This window comes from Brassica napus, chromosome C9, assembly GCF_020379485.1.
Source record: "Brassica napus cultivar Da-Ae chromosome C9, Da-Ae, whole genome shotgun sequence".
NCBI classification, from domain to species: Eukaryota; Viridiplantae; Streptophyta; class Magnoliopsida; order Brassicales; family Brassicaceae; genus Brassica; species Brassica napus.
This window is the reverse complement of record NC_063452.1, coordinates 3,425,557-3,444,828: the sequence shown is the minus strand read 5'-3', so window position 1 is coordinate 3,444,828 and position 19,272 is coordinate 3,425,557. Positions and strand designations below refer to the sequence as shown.

At 37.2% G+C, this 19,272-nt stretch overlaps 5 protein-coding genes across 6 annotated transcripts; 3 read left to right on the top strand and 2 right to left on the bottom strand.

The window, feature by feature from the left end:
- Positions 1-9: 9 nt before the first annotated feature.
- On the bottom strand, positions 10-2,546 carry LOC106444442 (nuclear envelope-associated protein 2-like). Its single transcript, XM_048769724.1, has 3 exons — positions 2,089-2,546; positions 1,917-2,018; positions 10-1,848 (listed from the first exon to the last, which is right to left on the bottom strand). The coding sequence occupies exons 1-3, from the start codon at positions 2,251-2,253 to the stop codon at positions 1,681-1,683; spliced, it is 435 nt and encodes a 144-aa protein (XP_048625681.1). The 5' UTR covers positions 2,254-2,546; the 3' UTR covers positions 10-1,680.
- On the bottom strand, positions 2,287-3,518 carry LOC125575509 (nuclear envelope-associated protein 2-like). Its single transcript, XM_048767086.1, has 4 exons — positions 3,351-3,518; positions 3,174-3,246; positions 2,893-2,957; positions 2,287-2,550 (listed from the first exon to the last, which is right to left on the bottom strand). Exons 1-4 carry the CDS (start codon positions 3,516-3,518, stop codon positions 2,287-2,289), a joined length of 570 nt encoding a protein of 189 aa, XP_048623043.1.
- Positions 3,519-4,558: 1,040 nt separating this feature from the next.
- Positions 4,559-5,881, top strand: BNAC09G03460D. The gene is made up of 3 exons (XM_013885911.2): positions 4,559-4,779; positions 5,032-5,180; positions 5,535-5,881. The coding sequence occupies exons 1-3, from the start codon at positions 4,671-4,673 to the stop codon at positions 5,610-5,612; spliced, it is 336 nt and encodes a 111-aa protein (XP_013741365.2). The 5' UTR covers positions 4,559-4,670; the 3' UTR covers positions 5,613-5,881.
- Positions 5,882-6,361: 480 nt separating this feature from the next.
- Positions 6,362-11,373, top strand: LOC106440346 (threonine--tRNA ligase, mitochondrial 1). Of its 2 annotated transcripts, XM_048769723.1 has the most exons (20): positions 6,381-6,643; positions 6,704-6,941; positions 7,020-7,079; positions 7,238-7,327; positions 7,473-7,547; positions 7,644-7,772; positions 7,856-7,945; positions 8,033-8,121; positions 8,214-8,310; positions 8,386-8,472; positions 8,569-8,653; positions 8,916-9,010; positions 9,098-9,130; positions 9,209-9,295; positions 9,385-9,477; positions 9,560-9,652; positions 9,742-9,963; positions 10,068-10,139; positions 10,218-10,289; positions 10,375-11,373. In XM_048769723.1, the coding sequence occupies exons 1-20, from the start codon at positions 6,429-6,431 to the stop codon at positions 10,468-10,470; spliced, it is 2,118 nt and encodes a 705-aa protein (XP_048625680.1). In that variant the 5' UTR covers positions 6,381-6,428; the 3' UTR covers positions 10,471-11,373. The 2 variants fall into 2 exon arrangements, with proteins under 2 accessions (XP_048625679.1, XP_048625680.1); XM_048769722.1 differs by having other exon boundaries at positions 6,362-6,643; positions 9,098-9,295.
- A 1,233-nt stretch (positions 11,374-12,606) lies between these two features.
- BNAC09G03440D (protein SEMI-ROLLED LEAF 2) lies at positions 12,607-18,543 on the top strand. Its single transcript, XM_013881988.3, has 18 exons — positions 12,607-12,841; positions 13,242-13,383; positions 13,538-13,612; positions 13,703-13,818; positions 13,885-13,999; positions 14,066-14,194; positions 14,275-14,522; positions 14,603-14,799; positions 15,221-15,657; positions 16,225-16,593; positions 16,671-16,820; positions 16,903-16,981; positions 17,046-17,170; positions 17,248-17,439; positions 17,506-17,640; positions 17,720-17,845; positions 17,930-18,124; positions 18,207-18,543. The coding sequence occupies exons 2-18, from the start codon at positions 13,249-13,251 to the stop codon at positions 18,330-18,332; spliced, it is 2,949 nt and encodes a 982-aa protein (XP_013737442.2). The 5' UTR covers positions 12,607-12,841; positions 13,242-13,248; the 3' UTR covers positions 18,333-18,543.
- Positions 18,544-19,272: the final 729 nt, after the last annotated feature.

Genomic DNA, 19,272 nt, shown 5'->3' with positions numbered 1-19,272 from the left:
GCATGGTGGAAATTGGCAAAAATACACATTGATAGAAGCCAATCAGATATGCTTTGTTTGAAATTTTGAATCGTGTGAATATTAAAATGAATGAAAGCCATGTTGCGAGTCTTATGAACGAGGGTAATATTTGTCTTTCATTATGAGTCTGCCTACGCACATTGCTTATGGGATTACAAAGAATGGACCAAGCAGACCAAAATGGGCCGTTGGGTCAAACGTGTCGGAGAGGCAGAAATAAAATACAAATCAACGACCACTTTTGTAAGGTGAGAGACGATGCCCTATCTAGTATGTAATGTAAGCTACCCTCGATAACTCCTCAGTTATTGAATTGTATCCCTACAACATTCAATTTTAGAGGAATTTGTAAATAAAAATTGGACAATTCTTCTATTTATTGATTTCCAAGGACATTCGTTTAAACACGCACGAGGTGATCTGAATTTATTACTACCTCCGTTCCTGAAAGTAAGATGTTTTAGATTTTTTCCTTGTTCCACAAAGATAGATTTTCTATATTGTTAAGGTATTTTTTTATACTTTTGAGGAACATTAATTGAGAATATTTGAATTGATTAAATTTCATTGGTGGAAAGTTATTGGAAAGTGTATAATCAAGTAAAAAATAAATTAAATTATAAACATTTATTAAATTCTTAATAAGCGTGCATACTCTTGAAAATCTTGCTTTAGAGGGAGTATGAATCAAGGTTTTTTGTTTTGTTTTGTTTTTCTTCTTACAGTAAACAACTGGATTCTGATAATTTGGTTAGTGTAATCTGTTATTAGATTATGAATTTCTTATGTAGATGTACTATTATTTTAGCTCAGAAAACATATCAATCAAAAAAGTAATTTACCAAGGTAAATGAATGGAGAGTATTTTTTATAAAAATTTCTCTAAAAGTAAAGCTGTTAATTCTCAGTGGTTTAGTCAAAAAAAAAGGGTAAATGAATGGAGAAAAAACAAAGCGAGTAAAATTGCTTAAAAGTCGGTCATAACTTTCTTCGCACATGCATGGAAAAAACTCATGAAACACACATCCTCTAGAATCTCAACATCTTATTAGACTTCAAAACAAGTCCCCAGTCACAGTACATTTGAAATTTCAATTCAACCTTATAAACTCACGACTTCGAACAGTTTTCATTCATAACAAGTTAACAACAATTCAACAACACAGTGTCTCTGACCCATTTCATTAATCATCTCATCTAACTTCCCATTTTCCCCAACATTTCTTCTAACTAAGAGTATTTTTAACCTCAAAATTTAGAGTAAAAATGTTCTAATAGTACTCTATTTTTCTAGAATAAAAAACAGGTTTACTCTATAAATAGAATAATTGATTTATTTATTTTTGTTCATCACTCTATTATTTATTTTAAAATAGAATACAATTGTAGTATAACCAACTTATATAATAGAGTCACTCTACTATAAAGAAACAAATTAACATCGATCAGTCAAAACACACACAAAAGGCTTCTCAATGATTTTTCATTAGTTCTCGTTTGTTTTTGTCTTGGAAGAAATATTAAACACCTTGCCTACTCGGTAACGAAATATAAAATGGTACATGCACCATATCTACTGCTACTACTACTATCTGCACTGCAACTACTACATACACAACAACAAAAAATGAGTGCAAGATCAAATTAACACACAAGAATTCATTTTTTGGAGACAATCACTAATAACAACATGGACATTGACACAACGATCTTGAACCCTGAGGTATCCCAAAAGTTTGGTTTCTCTCTAGGAACCGATTCATTCCACTGTTTTCCAGTAATCTGATCTCTTAGCTCTTTAATAGCCTTGTCTCGCTTCTCCCCCATCTGCATTTTACATTTCATCAATCATTACAATTCACACATAACTCAAAGAGTAAAGCTAACATATATACCCTTTGCAGCTTTCTTGTCTGGCTACCAGCTTCTTGCAAACAAAACTCCAGTTTCACCACCTTCTTCTTCAACTCTTGATCTGTTCTTCTTTGTTTCTCCAACTGAAATGGTCATTTGTAAGTCAAAGACCGAACACAAAAGAGTAAAGACAGAGAGATATGGATGCTGCACCTGAGTTTCGAGTCCCTTAGTCTTGAGTTTCCAGTGAGCTGACATTAGCCTTACCTCATCTTTTAGCTTTGCAATCTCTTCGTCTTTCACACTCAACAGCCTGTTCATTCTCTCAATGCTCTTTGGGGAAACCTCTTCCAGAATTTTCCTTAGCTCACACTCCATGTCTTTTCCTGACTTTGCAACAGCTTCAGTTATCTAACGCTCTATTCTAATAACTTCATCACTCAGCTCTTTCTGAGAACACTCTCTGGTCCTTAGATCTCTCTGGAGGTTATCAAGCTGGTTGGCGAGTTGAGTTACACGGTCTTGGTGTTCTCTTAGAGAACGTGTCTTGTCGTCGAGTTGTTGTGATATCACTGAGCATTGAAGCTGTGTGGATTGAGCAGAAGCAGCGCTTGTTTCTGCAGTTTCCTTTGTTGAAGCTAGCTGTGATCTCAAGTCATCCACTTCTTCAAGAAACTGTTTTCTCAAAAAGAACAAAATTAAAACTCGTAAGAAACACTTTCTTATGTTCCAGATACATTCAATAAGGCCCTATGGAAACCAATCAAGAACCGTATTAAACCAAAATGCATGGAGTGCTCAAGAAAGTAACGGTTATGGAGTTGTATAAAGTGAACCCTTTTGATCAGTAACTGAAACTTAACATCAGTATCATTGTCCATTTGCAGATGTCAGATGTTTTTGAACATTCAATGTAATTTTTCAGTCCAAGCTAGAGACACATCTTATCATCTAAAGATCAAAATGTTCCCGTTAAAGATTCTAAAAATTCATATATTTTTGAATAGCTTAAGCTACATTAGACATTGATTGAAACACAGTCAACTTTTCACATTCAGCTTCATCTACTTTTTCTAGAAGATCTAAAAGTGCCAAAGCCATTGTTCCAATAGATACCAAAATGATTAGTTCAGAAAGTTTGAACTCACATAGTACATTTTTCTTTACCATATAACAAAAACACGTCTCAAATGCCCAAAATTTTCAGATATAATATCAAAATCTTTGGGGTCTTTTAAAAGGTTTTGCAAGTTAAAATGAAACCTTTTCAGCAGCAGAAGTTGAAGCTTCAAGCTAACAGTTTCTATCTTCCAACTTCTTCTGCAATTTACAGATCTCCACTTCCATGTTCTTAGCTTTTGTCTCTGCTTCCTGAAAAAAAAAACATTTAAAAACAAAAACAAATAATTTCTCCTACAAATTGAACCCTCAACCCAAACAATGAATCAAAACACTTTTAAAAGAGACTTACTTACTTTTCTAAAAATGCTTTCTTTAACAAAATACTGTTCTTGAGAAACCAAACGGCCTCTCACTTGCTTTATCTCAGCAGTCATAGACACCACGTTACGCCGGAAACTCTCTTTCTTCTCATCCAAGTCTTTCAGAAGCGGATCCACCGTCGTTTTGAAGGATTCAGACATTCAGGGTTTGTCTGAATCTGTTTCCAGCATTAGATCAAATCTCAAAAACTCTGTAATGAAGAAGACAAAAATATTCATGCATGTGAAACAAAATCTTATATTATAAACAAACAGAGTTGACCATTTAAAGAACTTTTAATGAATCAATTTTTTTAAAAAATCTTCAGACAATGAGTTAAAAAGACGTCGACTTTACAATTTCAAGAGAAGCTGAGTCTTCTTCAGGGTTAAATTTTCTCAGGAAAAAGTCGTCGGAGAAGATCTTAAATCTTCATGTTCATATTTTTTTTGTCTTTCCGTGACAGAGGAGGTAGAAAGTGAAACACGTAAAGCCAAACACGCAGTCAATGTAATGAAGCTAGTTGCCTTATTTGATGTGTTTGTGTGTGTGTGTGTGTGTGAGAGAGAGACATTTATTATCTTAAGAACTTGATTATCATCTGATTTCTCCACTAATTATGGGTTATTACATTTATGATTTTTATGATTAATAATGATAAACTATTTCCCTTATTTCTCCAGAAAATAAATATATAAATATGGTTTCAAGAATGACGAATCAAATAATATTGGTGGGAGAATTGAAAATGACCAAAAATTAGTTTTTTTATTTCGATTTTTGTTTGACTACTAGTACTATTATATAAAGTATCAAAAAGTCTGTTAGGGGGTCACAAGGAAGTTGAATCTTGATATAGTTGAATCATAGGTTAAATAAAATTTAATTTACTAAAAAAAACATAAACAAATGGGAGCAGTGTGTAATAAATCCACATTTCTGAATTTAATCTCCCATATAGTGAAGTGAACATATATATATATATATATATATATATATTGCAACAAAAGCTATTGATTAATGAAAAACAATTATAAGAAATTTCCTTTTTATTAGTTATCCCTGTCTTAACAAAAGCAGTCCACACAACAATTCTATCGACATGATAACATTTGATTCGGCTAATGGGCTTATCCGATGGGCTTGAACAAACAATCGCTTTTCGGAAAAGCCTCTTCACTTGTTGTTTCCGGTGAAACGACGTCGTACTAGTGCGTTCGTCACGAGATACCAAAAACCCCCAAAGTATCGCCGATACGACGGAGGAAGAGAAGATTTGTCAACGCCTGACTATTGAAGAAAAGCTTCCGACAATGGCGTGGATGCAAATGATACAGAGCGCGAGATCTCTTCTGAGGACAACACGACCTTCTTCGACTCCAAGCCTCTCCAGATTCTACTCCAAACCTGCTCCTTATGCCGGTAACCCTTTTTTTATTCTTCTTTATATTTCGCTTTTTTTTTAATCGATTCAGATTTAGATATAGTGGCTGATTCGTTACCTTAGATGAGTTACTGAGCTTAATCATCGAATGCGAGTGAAAAAAAAAAATTAAGTGTGTTTTCAGTTCTTGGATAGCTGTAAAATTGAAAAAGGAATGAATTTTTTTTTTTAATCTAGTGAATAGTATTATGGGTTAAGTCAAAGTCTTGATTTTGATTTGATATTTACAGTGAAAGTTGGGATTCCTGAGTTCTTGAGTGGGATTGGGGGAGGAGTTGAGACTCATATCGCTAAACTTGAGACAGAGATTGGTGATCTTTCGAAACTGCTTGTGACTCGTACCCTCAGGCTCAAGAAGCATGGCGTCCCTTGCAAACATGTAAGTACTATCAAACACCTTCTGTTCTGCTGCATTGTCCCAGGTTTTCAAGGGGATACTAATATGTTAGGAATGAAACAATCTGGTACTTTTTGTTTGTTCCATTACGTGATTTAATGGACTATATAAGACTAGGAGAAAATAAAAAGAAAAAAACTTGAGTTTAGCTGTTATTTCGCTCAAAAGAACTTGAAACGTAGTAGGCTTGTTCACATTTCCTGTCGCTCATTAAGACATATATCCTTTCATGTAAAATGTTAATAGGTTTGGTGAACTAACACTCATCAAAAATAACTTGACATGTTGCTATTATTTTACACTTATGACTTGTGATTTATTTTTTTTTTTTGGCAGAGGAAGCTGATACTGAAATATAGCCAGAAGTACAGGCTAGGGCTATGGAAACCTAGAGCTGACGCTATAAAGGCCTGATTGGTTCCTTTCTTCTGTCGAACTGCGAGTGTGTCATGCGTTGTTTTGCTACTTAGTTGTTTTTCAGTGTGGACTAGGCATAGCAATGTTACCCAATTACTTGAAACTCGAGTCATTGTTTTGTCTGCGTTCATGTACTTGTTATCTCCATGGGTCTGGAAACGTTAAAGCCAGGTCTGGAAATCATGGAGGAGTAGGTTTCTAAAAGTGGTGAATGTTTTGTATTGGAGCTCAACATCATCATTCAGAATATGTGTTTGTTTCAGTTAAATTCAATTTTCTCAAGAGATAATAGAATTCAAATAATTTCATATAAAGTTACCTAAAACTGAATAGTTATTTGATAATCGGGAAAAATACAAATGTAAAAAAGATTATTGATACCAAAATGTATATGGTTTATAATAATATTTAAGTACAATATATCATCTAGTTTCATATAATACAGATAAATTTAATTTGTTGGTTTGGCCGGTTCAACTCAGAAGTGAATTTCACCATAACCGCCTAGAATCACTAAATTTCAGTTAGGTTTGTTTTAATTTTCCTGGTTTAATGAAAAAAAAAAGCCCTAAGCTAGCTACACTCTGGCAAGTGGTAGTAACAGAAACCCTTTGAACGTAACCGCCGCATTTACCCCTTCGAATGCTCCTCCGTCTCTCGGCTCGCTCTATTAGCCGGTTTGTTGTTGAAGTTTGATTTCCGGATTGAACCGGCTAAACCAAGAATCACTCTGTACAGTAGTTTCTTTCGGATTTCCCGGTTTAGTGACAAAGCCCTAGCTAGCTACACTCGGGGAACAGAAAGAACCCTTTGATGCTCCTCCGTCTCTCGGCTCGCTCTATCCGTCGTTACACTTCTTCTCACTCACTCTCCGCGTCGTCGTTTTGCACTCTCCCACCAATGTCAACCAGCCACCCAAAGAACGAGTCCTATCTCTCCGCCGTCATCCCCAAGCGCATCAAGCTCTTCGAGCAGATCCAATCCCACCAGCTCGAGAAGCTCAAATCTCTCCCCCACGACCCAATCAAGTAACTACACATAACACATTCATTGTGTGTTTACGTTTCAGTTCTGATGTTGTCGTGTAGGATTACGTTACCCGATGGGACCGTGAAAGAAGGGAGGAAGTGGGAGACTACTCCGATGGACATCGCCGGGGAGATTTCGAAGGGGTTGGCTAACTCTGCGTTGATCTCATCGGTTAATGATGAGCTTTGGGATATGAGTAGGCCGTTGGAAGGTGATTGTAAGCTTGAGTTGTTCAAGTTTGATAGTGACAAGGGACGGGATACTCTTTGGCATTCTAGTGCTCACGTTCTTGGTCAGGTAAAAAAAGAAGTGTTTCGGTTTAGTTCTTGGTTTTTGTGGCGGATGATTAAAAAGGTGTGATCTTCTTGGGTGCAGGCTCTTGAGCAGGAGTATGGTTGTCAGCTGTGTATAGGACCGTGTACTACGAGAGGAGAGGTAAGAGCGGCTTGTTTTTGGTGTTTTATCTTTTTCATAAGTTCATGTTCAATCTGTTGTGAAGAGTAGAACAATAAAGGATGAAACTTTTTTCTGTTTCTTGGTATTTGTGCAGAGGGTTGGTTATCGTTGATGTTATTTGTGTGTTGTTATTGCAGGGTTTCTACTATGATGCGTTTTATGGTGACTTGGGGCTGAATGACAATCACTTCCCTAACATTGAAGCTGGTGCTGCAAAAGCTGCTAAGGTATTGGTTTTTTCTTTAGTCTGCTAAGCTTCGTTGTAAACTAATTTGCTTCTTTTCATATCTTTAAGTGAGAATATAATGAGTATGTCGCCCAACTTTTACTCACATTTTCTGTTGATCTGATTCTCTTCTATTTACATCTCAGGAAGCGCAACCATTTGAGAGGGTTGAAGTGACGAAAGATCAGGCGATTGAGATGTTTTCTGATAACAACTTTAAGGTGTATTAAAGCTACATATATTATTATCACTGAAGTGGTTACTTGTCTTCTTTTATTTGATTTTTGGACTCATACTTTCTGCTGTTAACCATCTAGGTTGAAATCATCAATGATTTACCTGCCGACAAGACCATTACTGTCTATAGATGTGGTCCTCTTGTTGATTTGTGTCGTGGACCGCACATTCCAAACACTTCTTTTGTGAAAGCTTTCAAGTGTTTGAGGGTGAGTTGGTCCTATATCTCTAGGAGTTCCATTAATCCAGATTCTAGTTTTGTTTCTTGTGTTGACCAGTATATGTTTCTCAGGCCTCATCAGCTTACTGGAGGGGTAGCAAAGACCGTGAGAGCTTGCAGAGGGTTTATGGGATATCTTATCCAGATCAGAAACAGCTGAAGGTACTCCTTTTTCTTAAAATATTCTGACTGCTATGCCAGGGTCCTGAGTGTGCATAATATATATCGTCTTTGTCTTGGTTGTTGCAGAAATATCTTCAGTTTCTAGAAGAAGCCAAAAAGTATGACCACAGACTATTGGGCCAAAAGCAGGAACTTTTCTTTTGTCATCCTCTCAGGTTCTTTCAGTGCTACTCAACTTTGTTTTTGTCTTTGTGACCTGGTGATCAACTATACTGATATATATATACTCATCATCCTTGAGCTTCAGCCCTGGGAGTTGGTTCTTCCTTCCACTCGGCACTCGCGTATATAACAAGTTGATGGAATTCATTAAGGAGCAATATTGGAAAAGGGGTTACACAGAGGTTTTTCTAAGCTCTCATCTGAATATTTAATGTACTTGATTAATCGCAAACGCTAAACTGAATTTGCTTTGGCAGGTTATAACACCAAATATGTACAACATGAATCTGTGGGAAACTTCTGGACATGCTGCAAATTACAAGGAGAATATGTTTACTTTTGATGTAAGAGTACATGGAAAGCTTAAGAGTCTTTACCAACTAATTTAGCTTAGGTTATATTCCGCACGTGAATGACTTTTGTGAATGTTCGCTATGCAGATTGAGAAGCAAGAGTTCGGGCTCAAACCTATGAATTGCCCTGGTCACTGCTTGATGTTCCAACACAGGGTTCGCTCATACAGAGGTGCGACTCTGCTCCTGTAGTGCAGTTTAATATCATCAACTCACAGCTCTAGGAATGATATTAGTACTGGAAATTAAAGTTTACTGCCTAACATACTATCAAAACTCTCTAGTAGATTACTCGGTGCTGATCTTTTTCTATGACAAGAGACTTTGCTCGAAAGTATAATTCGTGCTTTGTAACCTATGGTCAAGGAAGAAATTGCGAAGTCAATCATTTGTCTTTGCTGACACCATCTTTTTACGGCTTATATGTTATGCAGAGTTACCGATTAGACTGGCTGACTTTGGAGTGTTGCACCGCAATGAGGCAAGTGGAGCACTTAGTGGGCTGACTCGTGTCCGACGGTTCCAGCAGGTATATTTCATGTCCTTGTTGAATTTGCTTATTTATCATTTTCCCAGTTCCATGTTACATATATGATAATTACATCACTTATTACAGGATGATGCACACATATTCTGTACAGAGGATCAGGTTTGTGATATTCTTGTGTCTGGCAATGTTGGACCTCCTTTTCCTCCCTCTTTTGTGGTTAATGTTTTTTGTTTGCAGGTCACGGATGAAGTGAAGGCTGTGTTGGAGTTCATCGACTATGCTTACAAAATCTTTGGCTTTACCTATGAGCTAAAGCTTTCAACGGTATCATATCTGAATATTCTTCAATTTCTTATAGACTTTGGGTGATATGTTTCTGTCGCTCATTATTTTCATGTTAATTTGAATCTCAGAGGCCAGAAAAGTACCTTGGAGATTTGGCAACATGGGATAAAGCTGAAAATGATCTCAAAATAGCCCTAGATGCTTTTGGAAAGACATGGGTGGTATGTACACTTACTGATGAATGAACACTCAAAAGTCTATTCACAAAGTCTGCATTTTTTCTAAAGTGTGTTGTTTTGGCAGTTGAACGAAGGAGATGGTGCGTTCTATGGCCCAAAGATAGACATCACAGTTTCTGATGCGATGAACAGGAAATTCCAGTGTGCAACTTTACAGGTTACGGTCCCAAACTCTATTTAGTTTTCCGTTTTTCTCTTGGTATAGTCAGTCAGGGCAGGAGTTTGATTGTATGTTTCTTGTTACAGCTTGATTTTCAACTTCCTGATCGCTTCAAGCTGGAATACTCAGCTGACGACGAAGCGAAGAGGCAAAGACCTGTGATGATACATAGAGCCGTCTTGGGATCTGTGGAGCGTATGTTTGCCATATTGCTGGAGCATTACAAAGGGAAATGGCCCTTCTGGCTTAGTCCGCGCCAGGCCATAGTTTGCCCTATATCAAAGAAATCTGAGGGATACGCATTACAGGTTACATGCGTGGCTGCACTCTTTATTAAGCAACTGGGGTTCTTATAGACTTTAACTGGTAGTCTGATCTTTGGCTTTTCGTTTTCTCTCAAACATTCAAACAGGTGAAGAAACAAATTCATGAAGCTGGGTACCATGTTGATGCGGACATAACAGACAGAAAGATTGATAAAAAGGTAACAATCTTGGGGTTCATGTTCTGTGGTTGGCTGGTTTACTTGTCTTGACTTGAGTGGTGGTTATGGTGTCTGTAGGTGCGAGAAGCTCAGCTTGCTCAGTACAACTACATACTTGTAGTTGGTGAAACCGAAGCTGCTACAGGACAGGTTAGTGATTGGCCTATTCCTTATAATGTAGGGTCTCTGGAGCTCGACTAATTTTTGTGTTGTATTGGACTCTTGACATGTTCAGGTGAGTGTTCGGATAAGAGACAGTGCAGCCCACTCGGTTAAGAGCATCGAGAATTTGCTTGAAGAGTTCAAGACCAAGACTTCTGAATATCAGTGAGATCAGACTCTTGCAAGTTCAAGTTTGATTTGCTTGAAGAGTTTATCTCTGTCATCACTAGACCAGATTTAAAATTTCGCAACTTGTGATCTCCTTCAGCGATTTTGTTTCTCAATCTATTGAACCTAACAGCAGCAAATTTTACAATGTAATAAGATGTTGATCTAAGAGCTGTTCGTGGCTGCGTCAATGTTTTCCGTTCACGCTTGTTCGTTTAATTGACGCGGGTACCTGCGTCTGCGTCTGCGGCCGAACGCTGCGTCATGTTTCTAACGCCGTAAAATCCTGCGTCTGCGTCTGTTTTTTGCGTCAACTTAAGCTAATTACAGTTTTACCCCTAACCTAATTTATTATTTACAAATATACCTAAAGTCTAATAGCCGCAGACGCAGCCTTTCTCCCCATCGACGCAGCCCTCTTCTCTCGATCTCAGACGCCTCTCAAGCTCTCTGTCTCGATCCCGACATCTCAAGCTCTCTCTCTCGAAGCTCTCTCTTCTCCATATATCTCGATCTCAAACCCAGCTCTCTCTCTCTCTCGATCTCTCGATCTCGAACCCAGCTCTCTCTCTCTCGGTCCATCTCGATCTCGAAGCTCTCTTCTCCATGGCATCTCATCTCGAAGCTCTCTCTTCTCCATAGCATCTCGAAGCTCTCTTCTCCATAGCATCTCGAGCTCGGCCAAACCCATCTCTTCCTTTTCTCCATGAGGTAATTGTCTCTGTTCTAAAGCACTTAAGTGTGGTCCGTGTTCAGCCTTGTCTCAAGTTCTCCGAAGCTTCTTCATCTCTCACTCTATCGTAAGGTTCGTCACTCACTCTAGCTATCATCCGTATAGAATTTGTGTTTGCTTTTTCGCTGTGTGTTTGCTTTGTACATTTGTGTTTGTACATTTGTGTTTGTACGTTTGTGTTTGTGTGTTGTGTTTGCGTTGTTAGATTTTTGATGAAGAATGAGTGCCTTCTCCGTCTTTGGTTAGCTTTTTGTTAGGAGACTTTGTAAAATTATAAGACTAGATTACTTCCAGTTACAAGTTGGCTTAGATGAACAAAGTTAGTTTTACAAGCTAAGGTTTTGGGAACGTGCAGGAGACCCTTGAGATGATCATTTATATGTGATATTTATTTAAGATTTAATGTTTTTTCTTTTATAATCAACTTAATGTATTATTTAGCTTTTGTTTAGTGATAAATATTTTGAAGTATTATTTTTGTTTTAACTTAGCTTATAATTTATGATCAAAAAATATTTTTATACTCGTATATTTGACCAAAAATTTATATACCAAGTAAACATAATATTTTAATGGATGTAAATATATTTAAATTACATTTGTTTATTTAAAATACAACTTTGATGATCATTTATATGTGATATTTATTTAAGACTTAATGTTTTTTTCTTTTATAATCAACTTAATGTATTATTTAGCTTTTGTTTAGTGATAAATATTTTGAAGTATTATTTTTGTTTTAACTTAGCTTATAATTTATGATCAAAAAATATTTTTATACTCGTATATTTGACCAAAAATTTATATACCAAGTAAACATAATATTTTAATGGATGTAAATATATTTAAATTACATTTGTTTATTTAAAATACAATTTTACAAATTTTTTAAAATAAAATATGAAGAAATAAAAATAACCGCAGTATCTATCAAACGAACAACCCAAAAATCTGTTTCCTGCGTCGGCGTCGGCGTCGGCGTCAATTTCCTGCGTCTTCTAAACGAACAATAGTCGGCGTCAGCGTCGGCGTCGGCGTCAGCGTCTACGAAACGAACAACAACTATTTTCATTGACGCCGACGCCGACGCCGACGCCGACGCCGACGCCGAAAACTGCGTCGACCAAACAAACAGCACTCTAGTCAAAGATGACAATGTGTCTGGATGTGATTGAAACCGTGTCTTGCTTGCGTCTAGCGAAGAAGATGAATGTTGTTGAAAGCAACCAAATACTTGTTGCCCAAGTCATAAACTCGAGTAACAAGACATGGGAGGGGGCACTTGTGTACATTTAAAAATAATTTGACGATTTTGCAATAATTGGGATAAATATGGAGCAAATTTTCGAAAAACCAAACCAAGCCAAATTGTTCTGACACAAAGACAGGACCTAGTTCTGCTTTTTTCCAAGTGAAAAAAAGGAAATAACATTAAAATCTGTGACAATCTCACGTGCTTTCTCCTTCTCTCTCTCTCCTCTGTAATTGAAGTTTTGGATTCCACATCCACGCGCCTTTTCCCCTCTCTCTCTCTCTCTCTCTCTCTCATTCACTTTCTAGATTAATCAAATCTCTGTCTTTGAAACAAGTTTGCAGTTTCACTTCGCCCTTTCTCCAGATCCGTTCCCCAGGAAGTTCTGTATGTGTCTCCAAATCCCTTATCTTTTCTGTTTCTTTCATGATCTCTCCTGATTCTATATACCCTTTGGAAACTAAGCTGAGATTTGGTTAGGGCCTGTTAGTCTCCAAACGCATTGTCCTTGTTTCGTTCTTCACATTCCTTTAGGGTTTTTGCTGATTTTGAACCTCTGACAATTTTTACCTTTTTTTTATGTTTTAAATTTTTGAATTTTGAATTTATGCAATGAGTGGTCTCTAGTTTCTAAATTTTATAGAAAGTTTGATTCTTTTTAATTTCTCCTTGAACAGTGATTTAGTTTAGCTTAGCTACTTTGTGTAGTCTAGGGTGTACAAAAGATGGAACCTTTTGTCCTGTATTAACACCACTTTCTTCTTCTTGTTCTTCTGAGTGCTTGCAGATAAAAAATGGGGTTCATCTCGAGGAATGTTTTTCCAGCGTGCGAGACAATGTGCGTTTGCTGCCCTGCTCTCAGGCCTAGATCTAAACATCCCGCCAAGCGTTACAAGAAACTGCTCGGTGAGATCTTCCCTAAATCCCCTGTAAGTGTCTCCTTGTGAGCTTCTATATCTTGGTGTCTTTCAGTCTTAAGTTATATTTGTTCAACTGTAACAACTTATAATGCATAAGTTTTGTCTGATGTGAGTTTTGGTTTGTGAATTTGTAACAATTGTTAATTGATTTTTTTTTCTGTAGGATGGTGCACCAAATGAGAGAAAGATTGTTAAATTGTGTGAGTATGCTGCCAAAAACCCAATCCGTATCCCTAAGGTATAGTTTTGTTTTTTTGTTTTAAATGATTCTTACTAAATAGTTGGTGTGTAAGTTTATCATATTGTGTGTGTTTGTGGTTTGTCACAGATTGCTAAGATTCTTGAGGAGAGGTGTTACAAGGACCTTAGATCTGAGCAAATGAAGTTCATCAATATCGTCACTGAGGCTTACAACAAGATGCTTTGCCACTGCAAAGATCAAATGTAAGGCAAAGTCGTAGCAACATTCTTTAACTTTTCACTAACATGTGTGTGTTTCTTCCTTTGAAGGGCTTATTTCGCTACAAGTTTGCTGAATGTGGTTACAGAGCTACTTGAGAATTCAAAGGAGGACACACCAACCATTCTTGGATGCCAAACACTGACAAGGTTCATTTACAGTCAGGTAAAAATCTTAATTCTAGTGTCGCTTTGTGTGAAGTATCTCTCACTCTTCATCTGGTATGAATAGGTTGATGGAACCTACACGCACAGCATTGAGAAATTCGCGCATAAAGTTTGCTCATTGGCTCGTGAACAAGGCGACGAGCATCAGAAGCAGTGTCTGAGAGCATCTGGCCTGCAATGCCTTTCAGCCATGGTAACTACAACAGCCAATCTCACTTTATGTCCCGTTTTATCTGTTGTTTTTTTTCTTTCTTATGTTTGTTTCTTCTCCAGGTGTGGTTTATGGGAGAGTTCTCACACATCTTTGCTGCTTTTGATGAGATTGTACACGCCATTCTCGATAACTACGAGGCCAACATGATCGTTCAGACAAATGAAGACAGAGAAGAGCAAAACTGTAACTGGGTTAACGAAGTGATCAGATGTGAAGGACGAGGAACAGGAGTCAGCGGTTGTAATAGTCCTAGCTACATGGTTGTCAGACCAAGAACTGCAAGAAAAGATCCGACTCTGTTGACTAAGTAACTTAACTGAATCCTTCTAATCTTTGCTTCTCAGTGCCCTTATTTGAAAACTTACTTAGTTGTTTGATTGTTTTCAGAGAAGAGACTGAGATGCCTAAAGTGTGGGCACAGATTTGTCTCCAGAGGATGGTTGATCTGGCTAAAGAAAGCACAACTCTGCGGCTAATCTTGGATCCTATGTTCAGCTATTTCAACTCTAGACGCCAATGGACTCCTCCAAATGGGTTGGCCATGATAGTTCTTTCTGATGCAACATATATGATGGAAACCTCGGGTATCTACTTCATCTCTCGTGTTCCGTTAGAACATAGTTTTTTTTGTCTATTCATGTTTGCAATGTTCTAAAAATCGGCCTAGGCAGCGTCTAGGTGCTCGGCAAATCGGTTATAACCGAAACAATTTTTTTAAAAAATGGTTTAAATTGGTCTAAATCTGTTTAATCAACCAATAATATTAATGCAAATCCATAATTTTGTCTAAATTTTGTAATTTATAATTCATCAAAATAATTTTGTGATTAGACAAACAATCTAAAATATTTAATATAAATATAAATATAAAATATATAAATATATATCAATATTCATTAATGCATAGTCATTAGTCATCTACAAAGTGCCTTGTTACTGCCTAGCGTTTCTTGAAAACTGCATGTATGTGTGTACTCACAGTTATGTTTCTTTTTCTTATGCTAGGGAGTCAGCAGTTGGTGTTATCAACTGTTGTACGTCATCTTGACAACAAGCATGTTGCCAATGATCCTGAACTCAAGGCATACATCATACAAGTCGCTGGCTGTCTAGGGAAGCTGATCAGGACCAGCTCCTATCTCAGGGACATCAGTTTTGTCAATGACTTGTGTCGGCATCTGAGGAAAAGCTTCCAGGCAACATCGAGATCAGTTGGAGAAGAGGAACTCAACTTGAACGTGATGCTTCAAAACTCTATTGAAGATTGTCTGCGAGAGATAGCCAAAGGAATTGGAAATGCACAACCGTTGTTTGATATGATGGCTGTTTTAGTCGAAGGGCTTCCTTCTTCAGGAGTTGTGTCACGTGCAGCTGTTGGATCACTGTTGATTCTCGCTCATGCAATGTCTTCAGCTTTATCACCATCTATGCGTTCACAACAGGTGAGCTATAACTTTGTGTTTACTCTCAGTGTCTAACATAGTCCTGGGCATATTATCCGTAACCCGAAAACCAAGCAAAAAAATGAAACTGAAACCGGACCAAAATTTACAAAAACCTGATATTTTCCTAAACCTGAAACAGAACCTAAAACCAAACACAGGGACCTGAATATTTGAAATATAATAAAACACTAATTATTTTTAATATAGATATATAATATAAATTATAAATAAAAGATAGCCAAAAATACGAATGAACCAAATATTTTTTTTTTCAGGTTTAACTCAGGTTTTATTTGGTTTTCCGTTTTTTTTTTTGGCTTGAAACCCGAACCAAACCCGAACTATTTCTAATTTGGTTCAACTTCAAGTTTTATAAAAAAATAGAAACCCGTCCCGAACCCCCGATCCTATCCGAAAATGTCTGGTTCCTAAGTGAGTCCTAAACACACAACCCGAATAACCCGAAATTCTAACTGACTTGAACCGAAAACCCAAATATGCCCAGCACTAGTCTAACATTATCTTTACAGGCTATTTAATCCTTTTTTTTCTATTTTCATACAGGTTTTCCCAGACACACTTCTTGATGCGCTTCTTAAAGCAATGCTGCATCCAAACGTGGAAACTCGTGTGGGAGCGCATGAGATATTCTCCGTGATTCTCTTGCCGAGTTCTGGTCAGTCTCAGGCTGGACTTGCATCAGTGAGAGCTTCTGGTTATCTCAACGAGTCCAAGAATTTGAGAAGTGATAAAACCTCTGCGTTCACATCCATCGCTGCTCGATTAGACAAGCTCAGAAAGGAGAAGGACGGCGTCAAGATTGAGAAGAATGGTTATAATGAGGATCTTAAGAACTACAAATCTTCCCCAAACTTTCACAAGTTGAACTCCATGATTGATAGGACTGCTGGTGGTGTCAGTCTAGCTGATATGGTAAACATTTTTATTTATGTTGTGTGCTAATGAACACCATTTTTTATGCAATAGTCTAATACTATCTGGTGATGCAGTTACCATCAATGATGAAGTTTACTGAAGATCAAATGGGACAGTTGTTGTCTGCATTTTGGACACAAGCAACTCTTGCTGATAATTTGCCTTCAAACATTGAAGCTATTGCTCATTCTTTGAGTTTGGTGCTTCTCTCCTTGAGACTAAAGGTCTCACCTCTTCTGTCTCTCTTAATGTGTCTACACTTTGGTGATGCTTTACTTAACCCTCTCATGATCATTTTAACTGCAGAACCCTGATGATGGGCTTGTTGTTAGAGCCTTTCAGCATCTCTTCTCACTGAGGAACCTTTCTTTGGACCTTAACAACGGTACTTATTTGATTACACTCTCTTAATCTGATCAAACGCTTAAAAAAATGTTCTTTATTGCCAGGCTCATTACCAACGGTTTGCAAGCGGTTGATCCTTGCTTTATCCACAAGTACTCTTATGTTTGCTGCCAAAATATATCAAATTCCTCATATCTGCAAGATATTGAAGAGTCAACTTCCTGGTGATGTGAGTTCTCAGTGTGTTGTTTCATCTTTCCATGGAGGTTGTTGTGTATAACTTGATTATGTGCTTAAAATTTTCAGGTGGATCCTTATCTCTTCATTGGCGATGACTTGCAACTCCACGTTAAACCACAGGCAAGTATGAACGATTTTGGGTCATCAAGTGATAGCCAGATGGCTACTTCGATGCTCTTTGAGATGAGAAGTAAAGTAGAACTCTCCAACACTATCATAACCGATGTTGTGGCAAAGAACCTATCTAAGGCTTCAAAGGTAAAGCTTCTAATGTTATTTGTTTCTCAGTGAATAATAGCTCTAAAGTCTGTACTTCTTGTTCAGCTCCAAGAAGCTGATGTACAGATGCAACTCTCTGAGCCATTCACACCTGATGATGCTTTTATGTTTGGGTCACGGCTTATCTCTGAGCCTGGACCAAACCAAAGCATCTCTAAGGAATCACTGTCCTTTGATGAGGTATAAACTATTCTCCCAAGATCCAGATTGGGTTTATCTTTGGGACATTGATATAATATATAGTTTCTTTTGTTTACAGGACATACCTGCAGGTTCAGTGGTTGAGGACGAAGTGACGAGTGAACTCTCTTGTCGTTTTCAGCCAAGAGGGTCTCCTTCATCATCTACTCCTCAAGTTATCAGCATTGGCCAGCTTATGGAATCTGTAAGCGTAGTCAGCATTAAACATAAGTTAGTTACTGGTTGATGTGTCATTCTTATGATTGGTTAAATGATTTTGTTTGTCTAGGCGCTTGAGGTGGCTGGTCAAGTGGTTGTGTCATCTGTCTCCACTTCTCCACTTCCTTACGACACAATGACAAACCGCTGCGAAACCTTTGGGACTGGGACACGACAGAAGCTCTCAAGGTGGTTGGCTACTGAGAATCGCCAGGTGAATGGTCTCTACAGAAACTCGTCAGAGGAGTCATCTGCACTTGAAAAGGTACGTAAGAGCTACTTCAGTTTTGGCTACACTTAATCTGTGCTTGACTTTACTAATACTGAGGGAGGTTGAAACTTTACAGGTAACAGAAGATGGGAGCATATATGGGAGAGAATGTGGTGTGTTTCAGGATACGTGGTCCATGATGAGTCTGCCACCAGCTAGTCCCTTTGATAATTTCCTCAAAGCAGCAGGAGCAGGAAGATGATTCTGTTAACTCAATGATGTCAAGTCTCATGTAGAAAAAGTAGTACGGAGTGTGTAGTGTGTAATCTTATCGTTGTTATTGGGTTTGTCCTCTGTAGTCAGCTAACTATCTAGGCTAAGTACGATGCTTCAGACACAGCTTGTAATGATTTAGAATCTGTTGTTGTTAAAACCATTTGTCTTCTTGTGTGAAAAGACTACTCAATTCGAAATCTTCTAGACTATAACGTAAAGCTGGAAGCTTTTAACTTAGGCTTGGGATTTTGAACTAAACCCGCCGGGCCAAACCGAAATTTTGGTTAGGTCAGTTAGAAATTAGATTTGATTCGATAGGTTTTCTTCAAAATTTTGGTTAAAAATTTGGTTTAATTCGATATGAAAGATTTTGTTAAAAAAAATTGGTTTTCAATTTGGTTCGACAATTGGTTAATTTGATTTTCTTCTCTAAAAGAAATATTATACCCAAACCATACCTAAAACTCAAATGAAACTAACCGAACAAACCATGAAAGGATTTCAAGAAACATAGATCCAAGGTTCCTTCCGATAGTTACTATGTATAAAAATTGAGTGAAATAATGTTTGTAATCTAGTTTACTTATGTATCCACTGCATACTAGTATACAAATATCCTCTCACAAATACTTTACTTTTAATAGAGAACCATAAAATGCTATATTTCCAAATTTTCTAGTTATTTTTTAACGACATATTCGATCAAATCTTCTAAAAATATTTCATGAAACACTTGTGAATGACTAGAGTAAAATTTCCACTTTTTGTTAATATTCCTTAATGCCACACACATAATTTGCAAATTTTGCCAAATTCTTAAAAACGCCAAATTTTTTCAAGAGATTTAGAAAATTTCATTTTGTTGAAATTTTTAGAATTTATTAACTTTTCATTATTATCCTTTTCATATTTCAAATAAATTTAAC